General features: G+C 40.7%; 1 protein-coding gene across 8 annotated transcripts in view; it reads left to right on the top strand.

Annotated features, from left to right (window-relative positions):
* The window catches only part of LOC145999709 (uncharacterized), a 653,269-nt gene that overhangs the window by 565,514 nt on the left and 70,494 nt on the right, over window positions 1-17,261 (top strand). For all 8 annotated transcript variants that reach the window (XM_083136985.1, XM_083136986.1, XM_083136987.1 and 5 more), the window contains one exon: window positions 14,740-14,944. In XM_083136985.1, the coding sequence (XP_082993111.1) occupies window positions 14,740-14,944 (205 nt within the window). The remainder of the gene's footprint in view (window positions 1-14,739; window positions 14,945-17,261) is intronic.

Below are 17,261 nucleotides of genomic sequence, written 5' to 3'. Positions count from 1 at the left end.
TTATGCACAATTGCTTGTAGGTGGTTTCCTGGCGCCTGATTTTCAGAGCTGGCGCCTAGCTCTAAAGAAGATTTTTCGGGCAGGCGTAACGATTCTAAACAGTGATCATCCAACGTGTATATCATGTCTTAATATTTGCTTTTAAAATAATAAACATAAAAAGACTGCTTGCTTTAAAATAACAGTTTTTGACTTGTGTTTTTTCCCCCGAACAGCCTATCTGATTCACTATCTCTCTTCACTGGTTATCGAACCCGGGACCCCTTGATTACAAGGCTACGAGGTTAGAACTACGCCATCGGGGAAGCACAGACAAGACCGAGACAGTGCATTTGCGTGTCGAGACTAGACCAGAAAACGAGCCTGGCTCTCTCATTCACGAGACGAGTCGATACGAGACTTTTTCAAGTTCTCGTCTCGTTTCGATGCTGCCATTCTTAGTATAAATTCTGAAAGTTTAACACTTTTGCATCCAACTATCCCATAATCCTTCCTAGCGTAACGATTCTTAACTCCTCTAAGCAGACATAGATGGCATTTCAGAGCCCTAAGCCCTTTACGGTAGAAAGGTCTCCCCAAATGTCAGGGAACCTTAGGCTGGGGACGTTCTCGTTGCTGACGAGAATGGATGGAAATGTCGAACGGAAAGTTGGCTGCAATAATTAAAGTGTGGTAAGAGGTTTGCCATGGATGAGCCACCACCCGTTCGTTCACTTCTTTCTTTTTAGTACTTTCCATGTAGAGCAGAAATCCAACAAAATAGTAACCACACATTTTCAGAATTCTGTTCCATATAAGTTTTCATACATTAGTAGTTTTAAATAATTAATAATTATTGCATTTATTTTTAACTTAGCTGTATCCTAACACTTACAGTCACTAAAAGGATGATCTAAGGTGCGGCCAGCGTTATGCCAGGCCTCCAGATTTCAAGAACATGCACCTCTGGTTGGCTGTTTCGAGCGACTGCTGTGACGCGTAGGAATGGCAACCCCGCAAATGACCAATCACGTCGTCTATTTCCTCTAGTGACGCAACAGCCTAGTTGAAAGGAGAATGAATGTTCATGCCGTAAAGTGCAACGGCTCTGATCTACATGCAAAGTCCTCCCCCGCAAAAAGTGAAAACGTTTCCCTTCCTTCCACTAACCCCATCCCTCCCCTTTTTCTATCGCTTTGGTGAATTGTAAATTGTAAAAGTAGTCCGCGGTGGCTCAGTCGGTAACACATCTGACTACCATGCTAAAGGTCCCGGGTTCGATCCCCGGCCGGTTCAAATCCGGGAACTTTTCTAACGATGGAAGCGGCCCCGGCGCCCACCCAGCGTCGAATAACATGGCTACCTGGGGGAAACCCTGGGGGGGGGGGGGTAAAGGCGGTCAGGGGTGTGATGCTGATCACATCACCCCCACTCACGACCAGATCAAGAAAGTGTGGGGCGTTACCCCCACACCCCCTATACGCCTTCATGGCGTGGTGCTAAGCTAAGCACAGGGGAGCACTTTACCTTTTTTCTCTTTAAAACTAGCCCGTAAAAAGCTACCTTCTCTAGTTAAGTATGCTCCAATACAAGTGTTAAACATTAAAGTGTCTTGTCTAGATTTAAAAGGCCTGTGTAGTTAGCAGTATATAGTTGTAAAGTTTCGGCACACAGACCGATCTCCGGCCGTGTCTGAAATATGCAAGACCTTAGACGAAGCGAAATTCTTCCGTCCGAGTTGCACTTCGACTGCAGCGCCTAATACGGACAGTAAGCGAACGAGTAAAGTAAACAAGACTGCGATGTAGCGTACTCCATGCTGCGGGCTAGATTGCTCGTTTAATTGGCGCTTTCGAACTGCAGAAGATGACGTCACTTCCGACAAGACCGTACTTCAAGAAACATGTAAATACTTAGATTATAAACTATAGGGCTCAACAGATGACGTTGTATTTAGTATACATCTCGATTGCTTGTTTTTTGTGGAGATGTACATAAGTGCAGGGTTGTTAAAGTTCCAAGAAATGTAAATAAATTCAATTCCGGTCCAGGAGAGAGAATTAGCAAGCGTAAATGGGTTCTGGACCGTAAAGAACCTTTTTATCTGTAAAGTATTTCAACCTTTTTTCTGGATCAATTTAAATACTGTCAAGGAACATTTATTCCGGATCAGTTTGAATAGAATCACAGTTCCGTATTGAAATGAAACAATACGCAACTTGTACCGAATTTAAATTGTGCGGGATAAAGGTTCCGGTGCTGTTACGGAACCTAATAGAAACCATTAGAATTTATGAGTTCTTGGACCTTGAACAAATATGCATGAATATTATAACGAACACGCTGGTGGGTCACTAGTATATATTATGCTGTTTTTACCTGAGGGAAATTAAAAAGTATCAGAAAGTTTGCATCCTCCACAACAATGGTTGAAACAATCTTATCAGCTGAAGATATGGAAATCAGAATCGTTTACTTGCCTTATTATTTGTGCATTCTTTCTCGGAAGATGCTTGAGAACCGAGCTTAAACTCCCCCAGATGCTTTGTTCAGAGGGATATTTCTGAGAATAATCTTCCACTTCGATCTGGCCATGTATATTCATTCGGGTGTGAATGAGAACACCTGGTTTCTAGCTTGACACCAAAGAGGCACGACAGACCTTCCGGTTAAGCTTCTGTGACGTCATTCACTGTCGTGACAATCCGTAGAATAGTCGCGCAGCTTGCAGCCATTCGAATTTTGAGGCTACAACAGACGACATTGAAATATTAGGTTTGCGATTGGGCGAGATGCCGCCAAGATATTCGCAAATGTGTGTATGATTCATTTATTTTACTTTGTTTTCCTACCACTTTTAGCTGATCGCGACGATGAGGGTGAATGATTAAATTAAATTAAATTGATGAAATGGCAATCACAGACACACACGGGCAGGACACAAGTTCCACATAGGCGTCAGCGGGGAAAGGGGGGGGGGGTCGAACCGGTCGGTCGACCCCCCCTGGAAGTTTCCATCTATTTTTTTTCAATTTATGGCAATTTATAAACGAAGCGCTTTATTTCACCTCATTTTGCGTCATTGTTTAAAAATGGTCTTCAGAATCTTTCATGATTTGCAACACTGAAATTCGGTTCATTTGAAACTTTGACATGTTTTGAAGCTTCTTATACTACTGCGTTTGCTGCTGCTCCTGCTACTAATGTTAGAAGTAACTATATGTAATCTTGGTTTTAACAAGTACTATATTATTCATATAATAACAGAGGCGTCTCGTGAACGCATGCGGTGCATGCGTCAATTGTGGGAAAAAGGACAGCTTGCTCTGCGACATTCATGAGCAGTTCTACATTCTAATTTTATATAGGAGAAGTATTTATTTTACACGAGAGCGCTGAACTAAGCTTATATTACATTCCTTGGATCTGAAGTGAAAGAAAGTAATAATTCTTTTCCCACAATTGATGCATGCGTCACTTCAGATCCAAGAAATGTTCGGTAATTGGCCTATAAGCTTAGTTCAGCGCTCTCGTGTAAAATAAATACTTCTCCTATATGAAGAAATTAGAATGTAGAAATGCTCATTAATGTCGTCGCTGAGCAAGCTGTCCTTTTTCCCACAATTGACGCATGCGCAACATTCACCGAATGCGTTCACGAGACGCCTCTGTATAATAAACTTATTGGATGCTAAAATAAACTGAACTGAAACTCCTACTACTACTACTACTACTACTACTACTACTACTACTACTACTACTACTAGTAGTAGTAGTAGTAGTAATAGTAATAATAATAATAATGACCACTGAAAATGCTAATAATGCAATAATTTTAATATTGAACCCCGCTTTAACAAACTTCTGCATATGCCACTGGTCTGTATCATACTATTTTTGAGGGAAGGTGGTGTCCTCGACATCTTCGATTCGACCCCCCCCCCCAGGAAAATTTCTGGCGACGCCCATGCACATAGGATTATACTGACTGAGAGTTCGGACACCAGAACCTTGTAGGTCTGCAAAATGCAGTCCAGTGTGTGTTAATTGCAAGAGGGACGTTGACATTCGGGTGTCTTTAAAAAGGGTCATATTCCTTACACCCCGCAAACTTGATTTTTTTTACTCCACTTTTAAGCTTACGTAGGCCAACCAGGACCGGCTACAGTTTAAAGTAGGCCTTGAACTGAGCACTGCGACCTGTTTCGACAGAGTTTCGACCTCTGTACCCCAAGAGTACGTATGTTGTACAGCCAACCAGTGGCGTGCCCAAGGGGGGGATTGGTCCAGTATTTAAAAAAAGAGCGTCAAAGGCAGAAAAATATGGTAAAATGAGGACTGACTACTTAAAAATGTGCACATAACCCCCCCCCCCCTTTTTCGAAAATCCTGGGCATGCCACTGCAGCCAGCGCACTAGCGTACGGAGGATTTAGTTTCGGAAGTTGATTTCATTGTAGAAGTGGATAATACATGGCTGCGTTCTATGGGGGAGGGGGCCAGGATACACAATAAAATATTTCGTAATTGCAATTTTTAACCTTAGTTTTAAAAGCTGTTCAAAGGCAAAAATGGTAATTGGTAGTCATTTTAAGGGGTGTAACCACTTTCTTGTTTTTCTCGAGTTCTTTATTGCTTTCATTTGAACGTTTTTTTTAATCAAAATTTCGAAGGGCTGTAGCCCCAGCAGTCCTCCCACTGCGTACGCCATTACCCAATGGCAGTGTAGTTTTGTTGATTAGAATCGGATGATTCATCCATTGTGACAACTTTCTTCCATTTGGAACCCGCCAGGTACTTTTCATACAGTTTCACAATACGTCGTATGAAAACTTAGCATGGAAAAGGGCCATTACGTAACCCTCCCAATACCGGTTGATTTTCGGCGCACTACCAATACTCCGGCACCTACAAGGTCAGACACAACACTGCTCCCGCCAGCAGACCCATAGTTCCAGCATGATACACCAGGTGGCAGCACCGCAACGAAAATGGTCGGATATAAAGCGAACAACCTCTGTATTCTGCTTATTAAAGTTTGTATTTCAATCCATGATTATCATGTTGTGGAAAACGGACTGAAAGAGAATGGTGATATTCATTTCGCCTACTGGGTCCCGGGTTCGAATCCCGCTCGGGCATGTTTGTTTGTGAATGTCCATTCATCAATTTAATAATTTCATCACTCATCCCCATCTTCGCAAATTAGCCAAGAGGCACAAAACGCGAAGTAAAATAAAATATGTCAAATCAAAAATCAAATCATTTCGCCTACTATTACAGTTGCCGTTGGGTGTACACAGTGGCGGCGATTGTGTTCCGAAAGTGGGTTAGGGGGCAAGATGCCAAATCTGGGATGCGGCAAGGACAGTTTACTTTCATTGGTACATAAGGTTCAACACAGTGTAGGGGCAAAAGTGGGCAAAAAGCGGGAGGGCGACAACTCCCCCCTCGGCCCCCCTAATCGCCGCCACTGACCCGTGTACATTCAAACTAAGCTGTTCGAGATTCAAATAGAATTTTACTGATGATCCGAAGCACGAAAACTTAATGATATAACAGTAATCGAACGCGGAAATTCACGAGGCGATTTGAGATAAATCCAGCAATATACAAGTAATAAGTGAAAACATTATTTGCCGGAGATAAACATAAAAATTCTGCTTTTATTCTTGTTATAACAAGAAAGTAGTGTAGGTAACAATCTTGATTCACTGTTTTCCTTGTAACATGCCCGAGCGAAACATCCTTATTTGCATTTTAACGATATTCCACTGCACGTACGTGGTAATGAGGATTAAAGATGCGAGAAGCAAATCTCGTTCTGTTAAGCTCGCAGTGCAAAAGTACACTTTAAAGAAAAACGTAGGCCCTTCTTGCACTCTCAGTAGTTCAATAACACTATAAAAGCTCATTTTCTCCCCTTACGGCAGGTTGTTTCTTCAAGGTTGGCAGTCGGCTTTCACATTTAATGGCACTGTTGATGATTCACGCTTTCGTGTCTCGGTTTTTAGTTCGAACCGCACCGCCAGAGGCGCTTTCGATATTTTTATTTCACGGGATACTATCATGTGGTTTACTATGGACGGACAACTCAAGGTAACTTGACATGCAAGGTCTTATCGTTTTGAACTTTCCGTCAGGTGGCAGGTCGAGTCAATCAAAATACTAATATTAATTATACAGGCCCGTACGCAATATTTTTTTGAGCGAGGGGCCAGATCCATGTATTTATGTGTATACATACATACACATATATACACACACACACACAGTGATGGCGGCTATTTGGGGGGGGCTGGGGGCAGTTACCCCCGACGATTTTTGCCACTTTTGTGCCTCTTAATGCTTGTCTACCAAAACAAAATAACTCCCCTTCCCCAGTTCTGGCAAGTTCTGAGTTTCGCAAATATTTTCAAATTTCCTTTATTTTCTTATACCAGAACCATTGAACAGCCACGATAATTCTATGTGTAGAAAATTATATATTTATAAATTAAATTATGCACATTAGCAATTGTTATTACAATAAAGAATTCTAAACGAAGGATCATAGCAGGCTATGGTTAACCAAAAAGAGAGAGAGAGAGAGATTTGCATCTGGTAGCCAGCAACGGCGATTGGGTGGCAAAACTGGGGGGCAAGGACAATTTACTTTCTCTTAGTAGACAAGTTGGAGTATGAGTTCTTGTTTTATGTCCACTTTTATGCACAGATAGACTAATTGGAACTGGACCTACAGTTTATAGTGGGATCCGAACCATTATGCGCCTCCTGGTCTTGAGGTAGCCTTGCATCCATGGTTATAAAACTAAATGTACTCAATATCGTAGGCCGCAGATTCTGGAGACTGCCTCTCCTTACAACAAACACATTCATTTATTCAAAGGACAAAATTTCAAATGTTAGAAGTTTGAAAAATCGTCGATGTTATTCTCGTAACTTTTTATAGGTTCACATTTAAAAATTTCATGGCTTAAAGGGGGGGCATGGCCCCTCCCCTGGGTATGGGCCTGCCTTTGTATATAATTGGTGACATCAATTTCTATATCGAATACGAAGTTTATTCTATCTGTTTCTTACTCTAATTAAAATGTTTTTTTTTCTGCATGTTGAATTCAACATGATTGGCTGTTCTCGCAACAAGAGTAGTTGCGAACTATTTGGTAGCTAATTTTCTTAGTCAAAATATCATGTGCACTTATAACATGTACAGTCGAAGGCAGAGATAATAGAAGAAAAATGGTCATATAACCATCTTCATTCATTATTGTACACAATGAGAGGTTTAAGAATTAAATTAACTCCACAAAGAAGCAGCTGACAGTCTGTACCAAGATCAGAACAATTGTATTCCTTAAAAAAGCGATTGTCTTTGCTACCGACTGTACTGAGCAACGCACTTAATAAATCGTAGTCCTTTCTGCAGTTAAATTAGCTTCTAAAATGAACATCTCAGACAACAGTTTACGTAATCTACTCCCATTTTTATCAGCACACTGGAAAGTAATCCAAAAACTCGGCCAGGGTCTCCGTTTATTGATGTAATGTGAGATACTGACAATAGATGTCGCTACCTACCGCCTTTCAGACTCGTAAAAAGCCTATGTTGAGAGTTCGTTTCCTTTCGCACGCGTATCTTGTTTAGACGTTCCAGAAATAGCAGTTGCAGAGCGGTTGGCGTTATTTGGTAAAGACGATGAAGCGAAGGTTGTGTTTGAGGGTAAAGATAGAATGCTGTGAGGAGGGATGGGGTTGTTGCCAAGAAGGGTTGTGGCTGCAACAGGAAACGATCAGGGTAGTTACAGCAGGGAATGAAACAGTGGCGTCGAATTCAAATACATTGGAGGGATGGGACAGAGAATCTCATTTCGCCCTACATTCAGCGCATATGCAAGATGGTTATGCAGTGTTAAAGTCTTAATGTAACTGTGAGCCTCCGTTTAATGACAATGATTTGGGTGGGGATTATTGTTTCTTTCAGACAAGAAACCAGGCTCTCATATTTCCACTTTTAGATGAAGCTGCGAGAATTTTCGTGACAAGTAAGTTGGAGGTTAAACAAGTAGAAAGTAGGGTTCCCTTGACCCCTCTGCATTACATTCTATACACTTTCGATCTAGGCCATACTGGATATGATGTGATCAGCACCGCGCTCCGGCCACTTTTAGCCCCCTCTTGGTTCCAATTAATTATAGGCTGTGTGAGCTCCAGGGTTGGTGGACACTGTCGGAGGTCACCCGTGTCGGAACTCGAAGAACGTCCTACCCTATACTACCGCGGTTTTTGACATCTTCACAAATTCAAACGAAATTCAGATTAAGATCTTTGAAAGGCAATTCGACATAAGTTTGTACTCAATTCAGTACACGATTAACCTTGATTATTGCTTTCCATTATGCAGTATAAACCCCGTACCGTGGTCGTGCGGTCTAAGAGTTTGGGGTTGGGCTACAGGACGCGCGCGTTCGAGTCTCTTGGGGGAAGCGTAAGAACTTTTCTGCTGAGATATCGGCCTGTGTATGGGACCGGTGGCCTTCCAATATTGTGACGAAATTGGGGAGAAAGCAAGATTTTTCCGGGGGGGCAAACTAGGCACATATCCCCCATAATAGTGTTTCCTCTTTACAAAACACTTTTCAGATTGAAGTTATCAAGTTCCTACAACTCCCTTCCAATAATTAAGAAAATTACTGTGACTGAAATGAAATATATGTTATTAATATATAAGTTTATAGTAACATCCATTTTCCATGGTGCGACGCCAAGGGTCCCGGGTTCGAATCCCGCTCGGGCTTGGTTGTTTGTAAATGTCCATTCATCAATTTCATCACTCATCCCCATCTTCGCAAATTAGCCAAGAGGTAAAATAAACTAAATCAATCAATCAATCAATGTTCCATGGTGAGCGTGCCCTCCCCCTTGCCCCCCCCCCTCCGTCCATGGCTACGAATGAGTAGCGTAACCCGGTCATAGAAAACCTACAACAGCGATTGGGGGTTCCTCATGCTGACCACATGTCATTTCGCCACTGGCCGGCAGTCTGGAGGTAGGCCCTGGCCCCCAAGGTCTGTTGCGCCACCGGTTACTTTTTACATATATTTTCTATTATGCAGTATAAGAACAATAATGGAAACATGGATTGAAATACAACTATATTTTACTTCCTAAGAAACAAATTTATAAACACTGTTCTTTGAAATTGGGCCTCGACCTTCTGCGGAAACAAGCGCCCTTCCCCCTCGTGTCTATGACGTTGGCAAGTGTGTAAACCTTAGAAAGAATGGTGGCTGGTCTAATTACCGGAAATTACACAACTCCCAAAAGCAGATCTAATTTCCTTTTCAATTAAAATTTCTGTCAATAAAAGACTTCCTTCACGATCTTGGTACTTCCCTAAGACCCCGAAAAGAACAAAAGAGCTAAAACACACGAGGAAATGTTAATGACAGTATGCCTGCCTGCCATTATAATTGCCCGCAAGTACAGTGGGATCCATGAGTATTACCGTGCAAATTGTCCATCACCGTGTTCGTGCACTTCATTTGACCCAATACGAGCTTCAAGAATTAAAAGAAAACTCAAAACAAGCTGTTGACAACTTCTGCACCAGCATACATAAAAATCCATCGCTTAAAAACACACAGGATGTAAGAGAAAAATTAATGAAAATAGTCAATTTGCACGGTAATACTCATGGATCCCACTGTACAATCACCGTCAATAACAATGGAGCCCATAGATCCTGAAATATTCGCTTTCCTGCATGAAAGTGGGTCTTAATAGCAAATTTTCGATGGCAACTTCTATCACCGCCGTCGAGTTAGATAACACACATAACGCCTTGCAGGAAAGCTAGTACGTTCAGAATCAAGGTGTCCCATTTTTATTAACGGTGACTGTACATTCGAATATTTGAAGCTGCAATACAGTCAATATTATTCGTATTTTTCTAAGCATGGGAAGAGCAAATTGATGCACATAGGAAGAACGGAAGAGGTAATTGAAAGAATACACATAATATGCGATGGAATAGAACTGGAGCAGACAAAGATATGAGTACCTGGGAACAATCATAAACCAGACAGGAAGAAAAGAAGAGGAAGTGATGAATAGAGTAAGGAAATCTAACAATGCATGCTACCAACTAAGCCAGACCATTTTTGGAAAAAGGGAAATAGACACCAAAACTAAACGACAAGTATATAAGTCAGTAGTGGAACTAATTCTACTATACGGAAGTGAAAGCTGATCAGTAAGAGGAAAGGAAGTAAGACAAATAACGACAGTTGAGATGAAATGCTTCCGTAGAATAGTTGGTAAAACGAGAAGATATATGAGTACGTAATGAAAGAATCAGAGAGGAATTAAATCAGAAGCCAATAGAAGAAAAACTGACACAAAGACAATTAAAATGGTTCAGACATGTTGTAAGAATGGACGAAGATAGAAAAGCAAAACAATTTATAGAAGCTAGAACAGAGGGAAGGAGAACAAGAGCTAGACCCCGGAAGACATTCGAAAAAGGAATAAAAGAAATAGGACAAGAGAAAGGAAAAGGAATAACCGAATTGAAGAGAATGGCAAAGAAACTGGAGAGATGGAAGGAGTGGATAGAGGCAACCCCGACGCTATGAGGCAAAAGGGAACAGAGGAAGAAAAAGGTTGCTCCCAAACACAGCATGCGGGGCGGAATCCTCGACATATAATTTGCAGTTACTGCCTTGTTGAATTGAATATCTATTTTTAGAATTCCTTGGCCATAAAACACTGTAGAGATATCCATAATCAGTAACTGTGTCTTGCTTTCCCAACTGAAGACTATTGGCTTCCCTAAGTTAGATGTAGTCCTATTCAGACCAGAGCTGCCAACCTCAATCTCTCAATACTGTGCACACGTGTCCAATGGTTCGTAGATATTAGACGTTCTTCTACACGTGTGTCTGTATATACCTTCATGATTTATTTGTTGTTTTAAGTCCACTTTATGCACAGGAAGGCTAATCGGGACTGGACCTACAGTTTAAAGTGGGATCCGAACCACTGTGCCATGTACTTCACTGGGTATTGAACCCGGGATCCCTTGGTTACAAGGCGACGACGTTACCACTACGCCATCGGGAAGGCCAGACCTTCAAAACGCCAGTACGTATATAAATCTGCGGGGTAAACTACATTATTCATCTTGCAGTTGCACCCAGAAAGCCAATAACTTTAAATAGTTCGATAGCTACTTACTATTCCGGTTATTTTTCAAATGTGTTCGAAAAACCTCATTATTGCCACTTTTATTGAAGTTTATGTATACATATAAAATTATCCATGACAGAGATGTGGACCGTAATTCCGTATGGGACATGAAATTGCCGTGCACGAGGACCAAAGGTTGGCAACGCTGATCCAGACGTTCTTTACCTCATGCAATAAGATAAGCCAGTGGAACCAAAGTTGTACGTGTTTGTCACGCTTTGCCCCAACGGATTCTGTGATTTTCGTAAGATAGCATGCTTATTATGATAAGGATTGTTTTCAACACCAGCTGATAAGGAGAAACAATATTCCTTTTTTTTAGACGAGTTGAGGTTGTGACTGAAATACCATTGCAAAACTTTTCATTTCATTTTACTCAACAAAAGTTTTGTTGCTTCATCTTGCGTCACCAACGGGGAGCGAGGGTGGGCACCATACCACCGCAAGTTCCTGCAAACCAACAATTTTCCCCATCCAAACAGCCTTAAGTAATTAATATCGTAAGATTTTAGGACATTGCCAAAGTGTTTATAGCAAACCGGGGTCCATGGTTCGAATCCAGACATAGGCATCGGCGTGTTTTGTTTCATCAATTTCATCTTTGCGATTGCCAAAAGTGGCAGAAGAGCGAGATAAAGTAAATAAATTATTCAATTAATTATTTGTTTGTAGCAAAATTTTAACAATATAACCAATTGTGTATTCCGTGCAACGATTTACACAAACATAAACAAAATACCCAACATTTTCGCAACACCCCCAACGAAAAATTACTTCCCAAAGGCCTATTTTCTAATTTTACCAGTAAATTTGTTTTTATATTGCTAGAACCTTCATGCACTTCGAGATTGAAAATTCTGGGTAACCTTCGGATTTCGTTTATGCTGAAAAATATATTTCAAAATAATTCATTTTAGGACCTCATTGAAATAAAACATTTTGTAGCCTTTCTAAAAATAAAAACAACTAGATTTCAATGTCAAAGAGAATAAACCGTTTAGAAATCGGATTTAGAATAAGAAAAAGTCAAACTCGGAATTGAGAGGGCGTTTCCATTTCTCCAACAGGTGGCGTTGAAGTGCAGGGAAAAAAAAGTTGTAAAGTGCACATTCATTGTTTGGCGGTGACAAAGGACTTTGTGGTAAAAACTTATCCTTCTTCGGTCATTGCAAAGGTGAAATTGGGGGGAAAATCTCTTCTACGCAGCAGCTTTCTTCAATCGATCTGCTGCGGGAGAAAGAGAACTCGATAGATGGCGCCTGAATCGCTGACGGGGAAGCTGGTTTAGTGCATCGTCATTTATGAGAGTGCAACAGCTTTTTTTTTTTTTGTGCCCCTTCGTCCAAACGAGAAACCGAGAGAAAGCGTACTTCATTCGCGATAAACTTACTTTATATACGAACGGGGAACTTAATGGAATAATTCTGCAAAGATGCAGGTAAAACAACTTTTCAACAAATGGAAAGCAACCAGAACAATCCAAAAATATGTAAGGTTGATGTTGTCAGTGTAAAAACCTCTGCCCTTGTGCTCATTGTAAACTGTCCCGCAGTAAAGAAACAATAATTTAGGTTGGTATTGAGCTCCTGCGTAGGCTGTTGATCTTAGTAGGACGTTCCCGGGTTCGATCATAGGTGGAAACTCTAGTACAGTGGGATCCATGAATATTGCTGTGCAAATTGTCCATGACTATCTCCATTATTTTTTCTCTTACACCTATGTGTTTTTAAGTGATGGATTTTTATGTATGTTGGTGCAGAAGTTGTCAACAGCTTGTTTTTGAGTTTTCTTCTAATTCTTGAAGCTCTTACTGATTCAAGTAAAGTGCACGAACATGGTGGTGGACAATTTGCATGGTAATTCTCATGAATCCCACTGTACGGTACAATCTCGTCTAGTAGTCCCACACCACAGAGCTAGGGAAGAAGAACTCGCGGTTAGAAAGAAATTAATGTTTAGTTTGCAGTACGGAGCATTAAGCAGAAGTTATTAACCGAAAGCTAATGTATGTTAGGCAACTTAAAAGTATAACAAATCCTTTCACCTTGCATTATTTAGCTGGCCTTTTCTTCTCTGCTCTGAGGTGCTGGACAAATTACTACGTACAGTAGAATCCATGAGTATTATCGTGCAAATTGTCCATTACCATATTCGAGCACACTGTGTGACCCAATAAGAGCTTCAAGAAATAATAGAAAACTCAAAACAAGCTGTTGACAACTTCTGCACCATCAAACATAAAAATCCATCGCTTAAAAACACACACGATGTAAGAGAAAAAATAATGAAAATAGTCATGGACAATTTGCACGGTAATACTCGAGGATCCCACTGTACATACACATATTTGAGTAAGTAAAGGCATGACAAGGGCGCCCTAAAGGTTTTCTCCCCCGTCGTCCCCCCATGCACTGCGGAATTTTGCATTTTATAGATCCGGACACAAAAAACTGATAAAGGAAGATAAGTTTTGTAGTAGTTGCAATATGTATATGTTGGAATATTATGTTGTGTCGGGGTTATGAACACACATGGTTCTACCTCGGAGAATCATCACTAGGGCTAGAAATTTCATGACTTAGCATATTTTTTTGGGTAAAGGTGATGTGTTTCGTAAACATATAGAAATTCATATTATGAAGAAACTTATTAAATAAAGGTGCTTTTTAAGGGCATATTTGGCCATTTCTGCGTGATAGAGCCTATTTTGATGGCTTTTCGGTTATATTCAACATATTTTTGCATTTTCAAGAAATATACAGTCATTTTCGAAGTGGATTTGTTCGTACACCATTGTTTACTCGAGTTTTTTTCTTTTATTTTTTTTGTACTGCAGCAAAATCTCTTTAATTTTTATTGGAAATTTAGAGAAAGTATTCATTGTGCATTGCAACCAGTAATGTGCATCTACGCGAAAACAACGATAGTCTACATTCTACACGTAGACTATTTTATACACGTAGATTACGTAATCTATGTAAACAACATGGCGAAAGGTGATAACTTAGCAAAGGGCGCCGTGGAATTAAAAGAAAATTATACTGCGTATCAGTTGCTGATGTGTGAAGAGAACTTTTCATACTTTTTCTTCAAAATTCGAACAATTTCTCACCTAGGAAGAAACCTAATATAGGAAATATTCTGTGTTTTATGGGGAAAAGACCACTCTTGCCTCACGACTGCCATCTGTTGTTGTTTTTTGCATACCATTTATCTTCTTCCATATGATAATAGAAGAGAAGATAAATTTTGTTGAAATGTGAAAATATTTCAGCATTTAGATATTGATGTTTGAAACAGTCCAGTTATAAGGGCATATTTTTCAAATTATAGTGCATATTTTGTTAAATTTTAAGTCATAAGAGCATATTTTATTTTGCATATTTTAGTGATTTTTATGTCATAAAAATCCAAGCCCTAATCATCACTATGTATCTTTATGAGCATTTTTTACCATAAACATAATGAAGCTCATCCCATGTCTTAACAGTATGTATCCTTGCCGTTCCAGGTTTACAACCAAGTGGTCCGAGAGTTATGACAGAGGAGCTGAAGAAAGTGGGAATTGGCAGTCCAGAATCCGATTGCAACTCTAACCACACCAACAAAACTGACCATGCAGGGGAGACCACCGGGAGCTACGTGAGCAACGCTTCTTCCCAAGATGTAGACTTCATTCAGGACAACTCAGACTATCAGTGGTTTCTTGATTATGGGTGAGTAATTGCCTCCTTTCTTGCACTTGAGTTCGCATGTGCCCGGAACCAAACAATTGATTTTTAACTTCGTAGTTTTAGATGAAAGCAGAGGCGTCTCGTGAACGCATGCGGTGAATGCTGCGCATGCGTCAATTGTGGGAAAAAAGACAGCTTGCCCTGCGACGACATTCATGAACATTTCTACATTCTAATTTCTTCATATAGGAGAAGTATTTATTTTACAAGAGAGCGCTCAACTAAGCTTATATTACATTTCTTGGATCTGAAGTGAAAGAAAGTAATAATTCTTTTCCCACAATTGACGCATGCGTCACTTCAGATCCAAGAAATGTAATATAAACTTAGTTCAGCGCTCTTACGTAAAATAAATACTTCTCCTATATGAAGAAATTAAAATGTAGAAATGCTCATTAATGTCGTCGCAGAGCAAGCTGTCCTTTTTCCCCACAATTGACGCATGCGTTCACGAGACGCCTCTGGTCGTATCTGATTAAGCTAAGTTTTAATACACGTTCTTAGAAGTGGGTTAGCTACAAACAATAATTTCCAATAGCCTACTGGGAAGCGGCGATTTTCACTGAAGAATCGCACATGGAGGTTGTCCTCGACTCCATCTTCCTCCTCCCAGTTCATGATTTTGGACTCCCGATGGTCAATGTTTTCCTCCGCTTGTCGGCCATCTTGTAGTTGGCACCACAGTTCCTTCCTGAAGATCCTCCACCAATCATCCCGTCCGGCTATTCGAAGATGCGTCGAATAACTACTCAACCAAGAACAAAACACAATCAGTATTGTTCTTTTATTTCCAACACCGTATGAAAGATTCCAAACATTACATACAGGGGAACCAAAACTGGTTCTAACGATCGAAGCGGCCCCGGCGCCCACCCAGCGTCGAATAACATGGGTACCTGGGGGAAACCCTGGGGGGTAAAGGCGGTCAGGGGCGTGATGCTGATCACATCACCCCCACTCACGACCGGATCAAGAAAGTGTGGGCGTTACCCCCACACCCCCTATACGCCTTCATGGCGTGGTGCTAAGCACAGGGGAGCACTTTTTTTTTTTAAAATAACCAAAACCGAACTAATTCAGGCGCCAGGCTACTTTTCTCAGTAGCAAACTTAATTTTTTGCAAATATGCTCAAGAAAGCTATGAATCCACTTTGAAATAAGATTTTAAAACATTTTATTTATTAATTAATACAAGATTGGATTAAAAGCAGTGGCGGCGATTAGGGGAAGCGAGGGGTGGGCAGTTGCCCTCCAGTTTTCGCCACGTTTGCCCCCCGCACTATGCCAAATCTTATCTACGAAGGGAAATGTACTGTCTTTGTCCCCTCCCCCCAGTTTTGGCACCTTGCCCACCTGGCGCAGACTCCATGGGGCTTGGGGGGCTCGAGTTTCCCAATGTTATCGATGTGGGGGTAGAGCCCCCCAAATAATTTTGCTGAAGAGAATCTAATGTATTATTTTGCTTCTCTTGTAAAGTTTACTCTGAATTGTGCCACATGAACTTTACTTTGAATACACATTTGAAATGTTCTAAACCATCAACTTTGGGGGGCTGAGACCGCTAAACCATCAACATTGGGGGGGGGGGCTATGACCAGAGACAGCAAAACACATGACTTATTACTATATACTAAGTATTATATAATTATGAGTATTGTTAACAATTTTACTAAAAAGAGTTTCAAAAGAAGATGTGCATGAACTAGGAGAGTGGATGGGACGTTCGGGCTACAAATGGCTCTTACGTGACATTCAGAACGAGATCATTGATATATAAGGGAGATCTGTTTTGCGCTCCGGGAATATTTAGCTATTATGGTTGACGAAACTTGTGACATATCCATCCGTGAACAATTGACATTTTGCATTCGAACTGTTAATGAAAATTTTAATATTTTTGAGGAATTCATGGGCTTTTACGTGATTCCGAACACTGAGGTCAAAACTTAAAAAAGGGAAAGAGTGAGCCATTCATTAATTTATTTCAGTGATCAGAGCCCCCCCCCCCCCCCCCAATAATTTTGACAAGTCTGCGCCCCTGCACCGATATTCACGGGTTCAAATCCCGGGGTGGGCATGGGAGTTCTTGGTGAGTCTTTCTTCATCAATGCCATCATATCAGCGTTCTTTCACATCTTCACGATTAGCCAAAAGTGGTGGAAAAGCAACGCTAAGTAACACAAATATTTATACGACTGAAGAGGCACATTTTCCAAAACTTGATATTAAAGAACAGGAGAAATTAGACAATAGATAATGTCTAGAGAATATTGAACTCTAGAAAAATCAGTTACTAAAT

The sequence above is a fragment of the Lepisma saccharinum genome, chromosome 15 (genome assembly GCF_977018435.1).
Source record: "Lepisma saccharinum chromosome 15, izLepSacc3.1, whole genome shotgun sequence".
Taxonomy (NCBI): Eukaryota; Metazoa; Arthropoda; class Insecta; order Zygentoma; family Lepismatidae; genus Lepisma; species Lepisma saccharinum.
The sequence above is the reverse complement of the archived record's forward strand: the minus strand, read 5'-3'. Positions and strand labels throughout refer to the sequence as shown.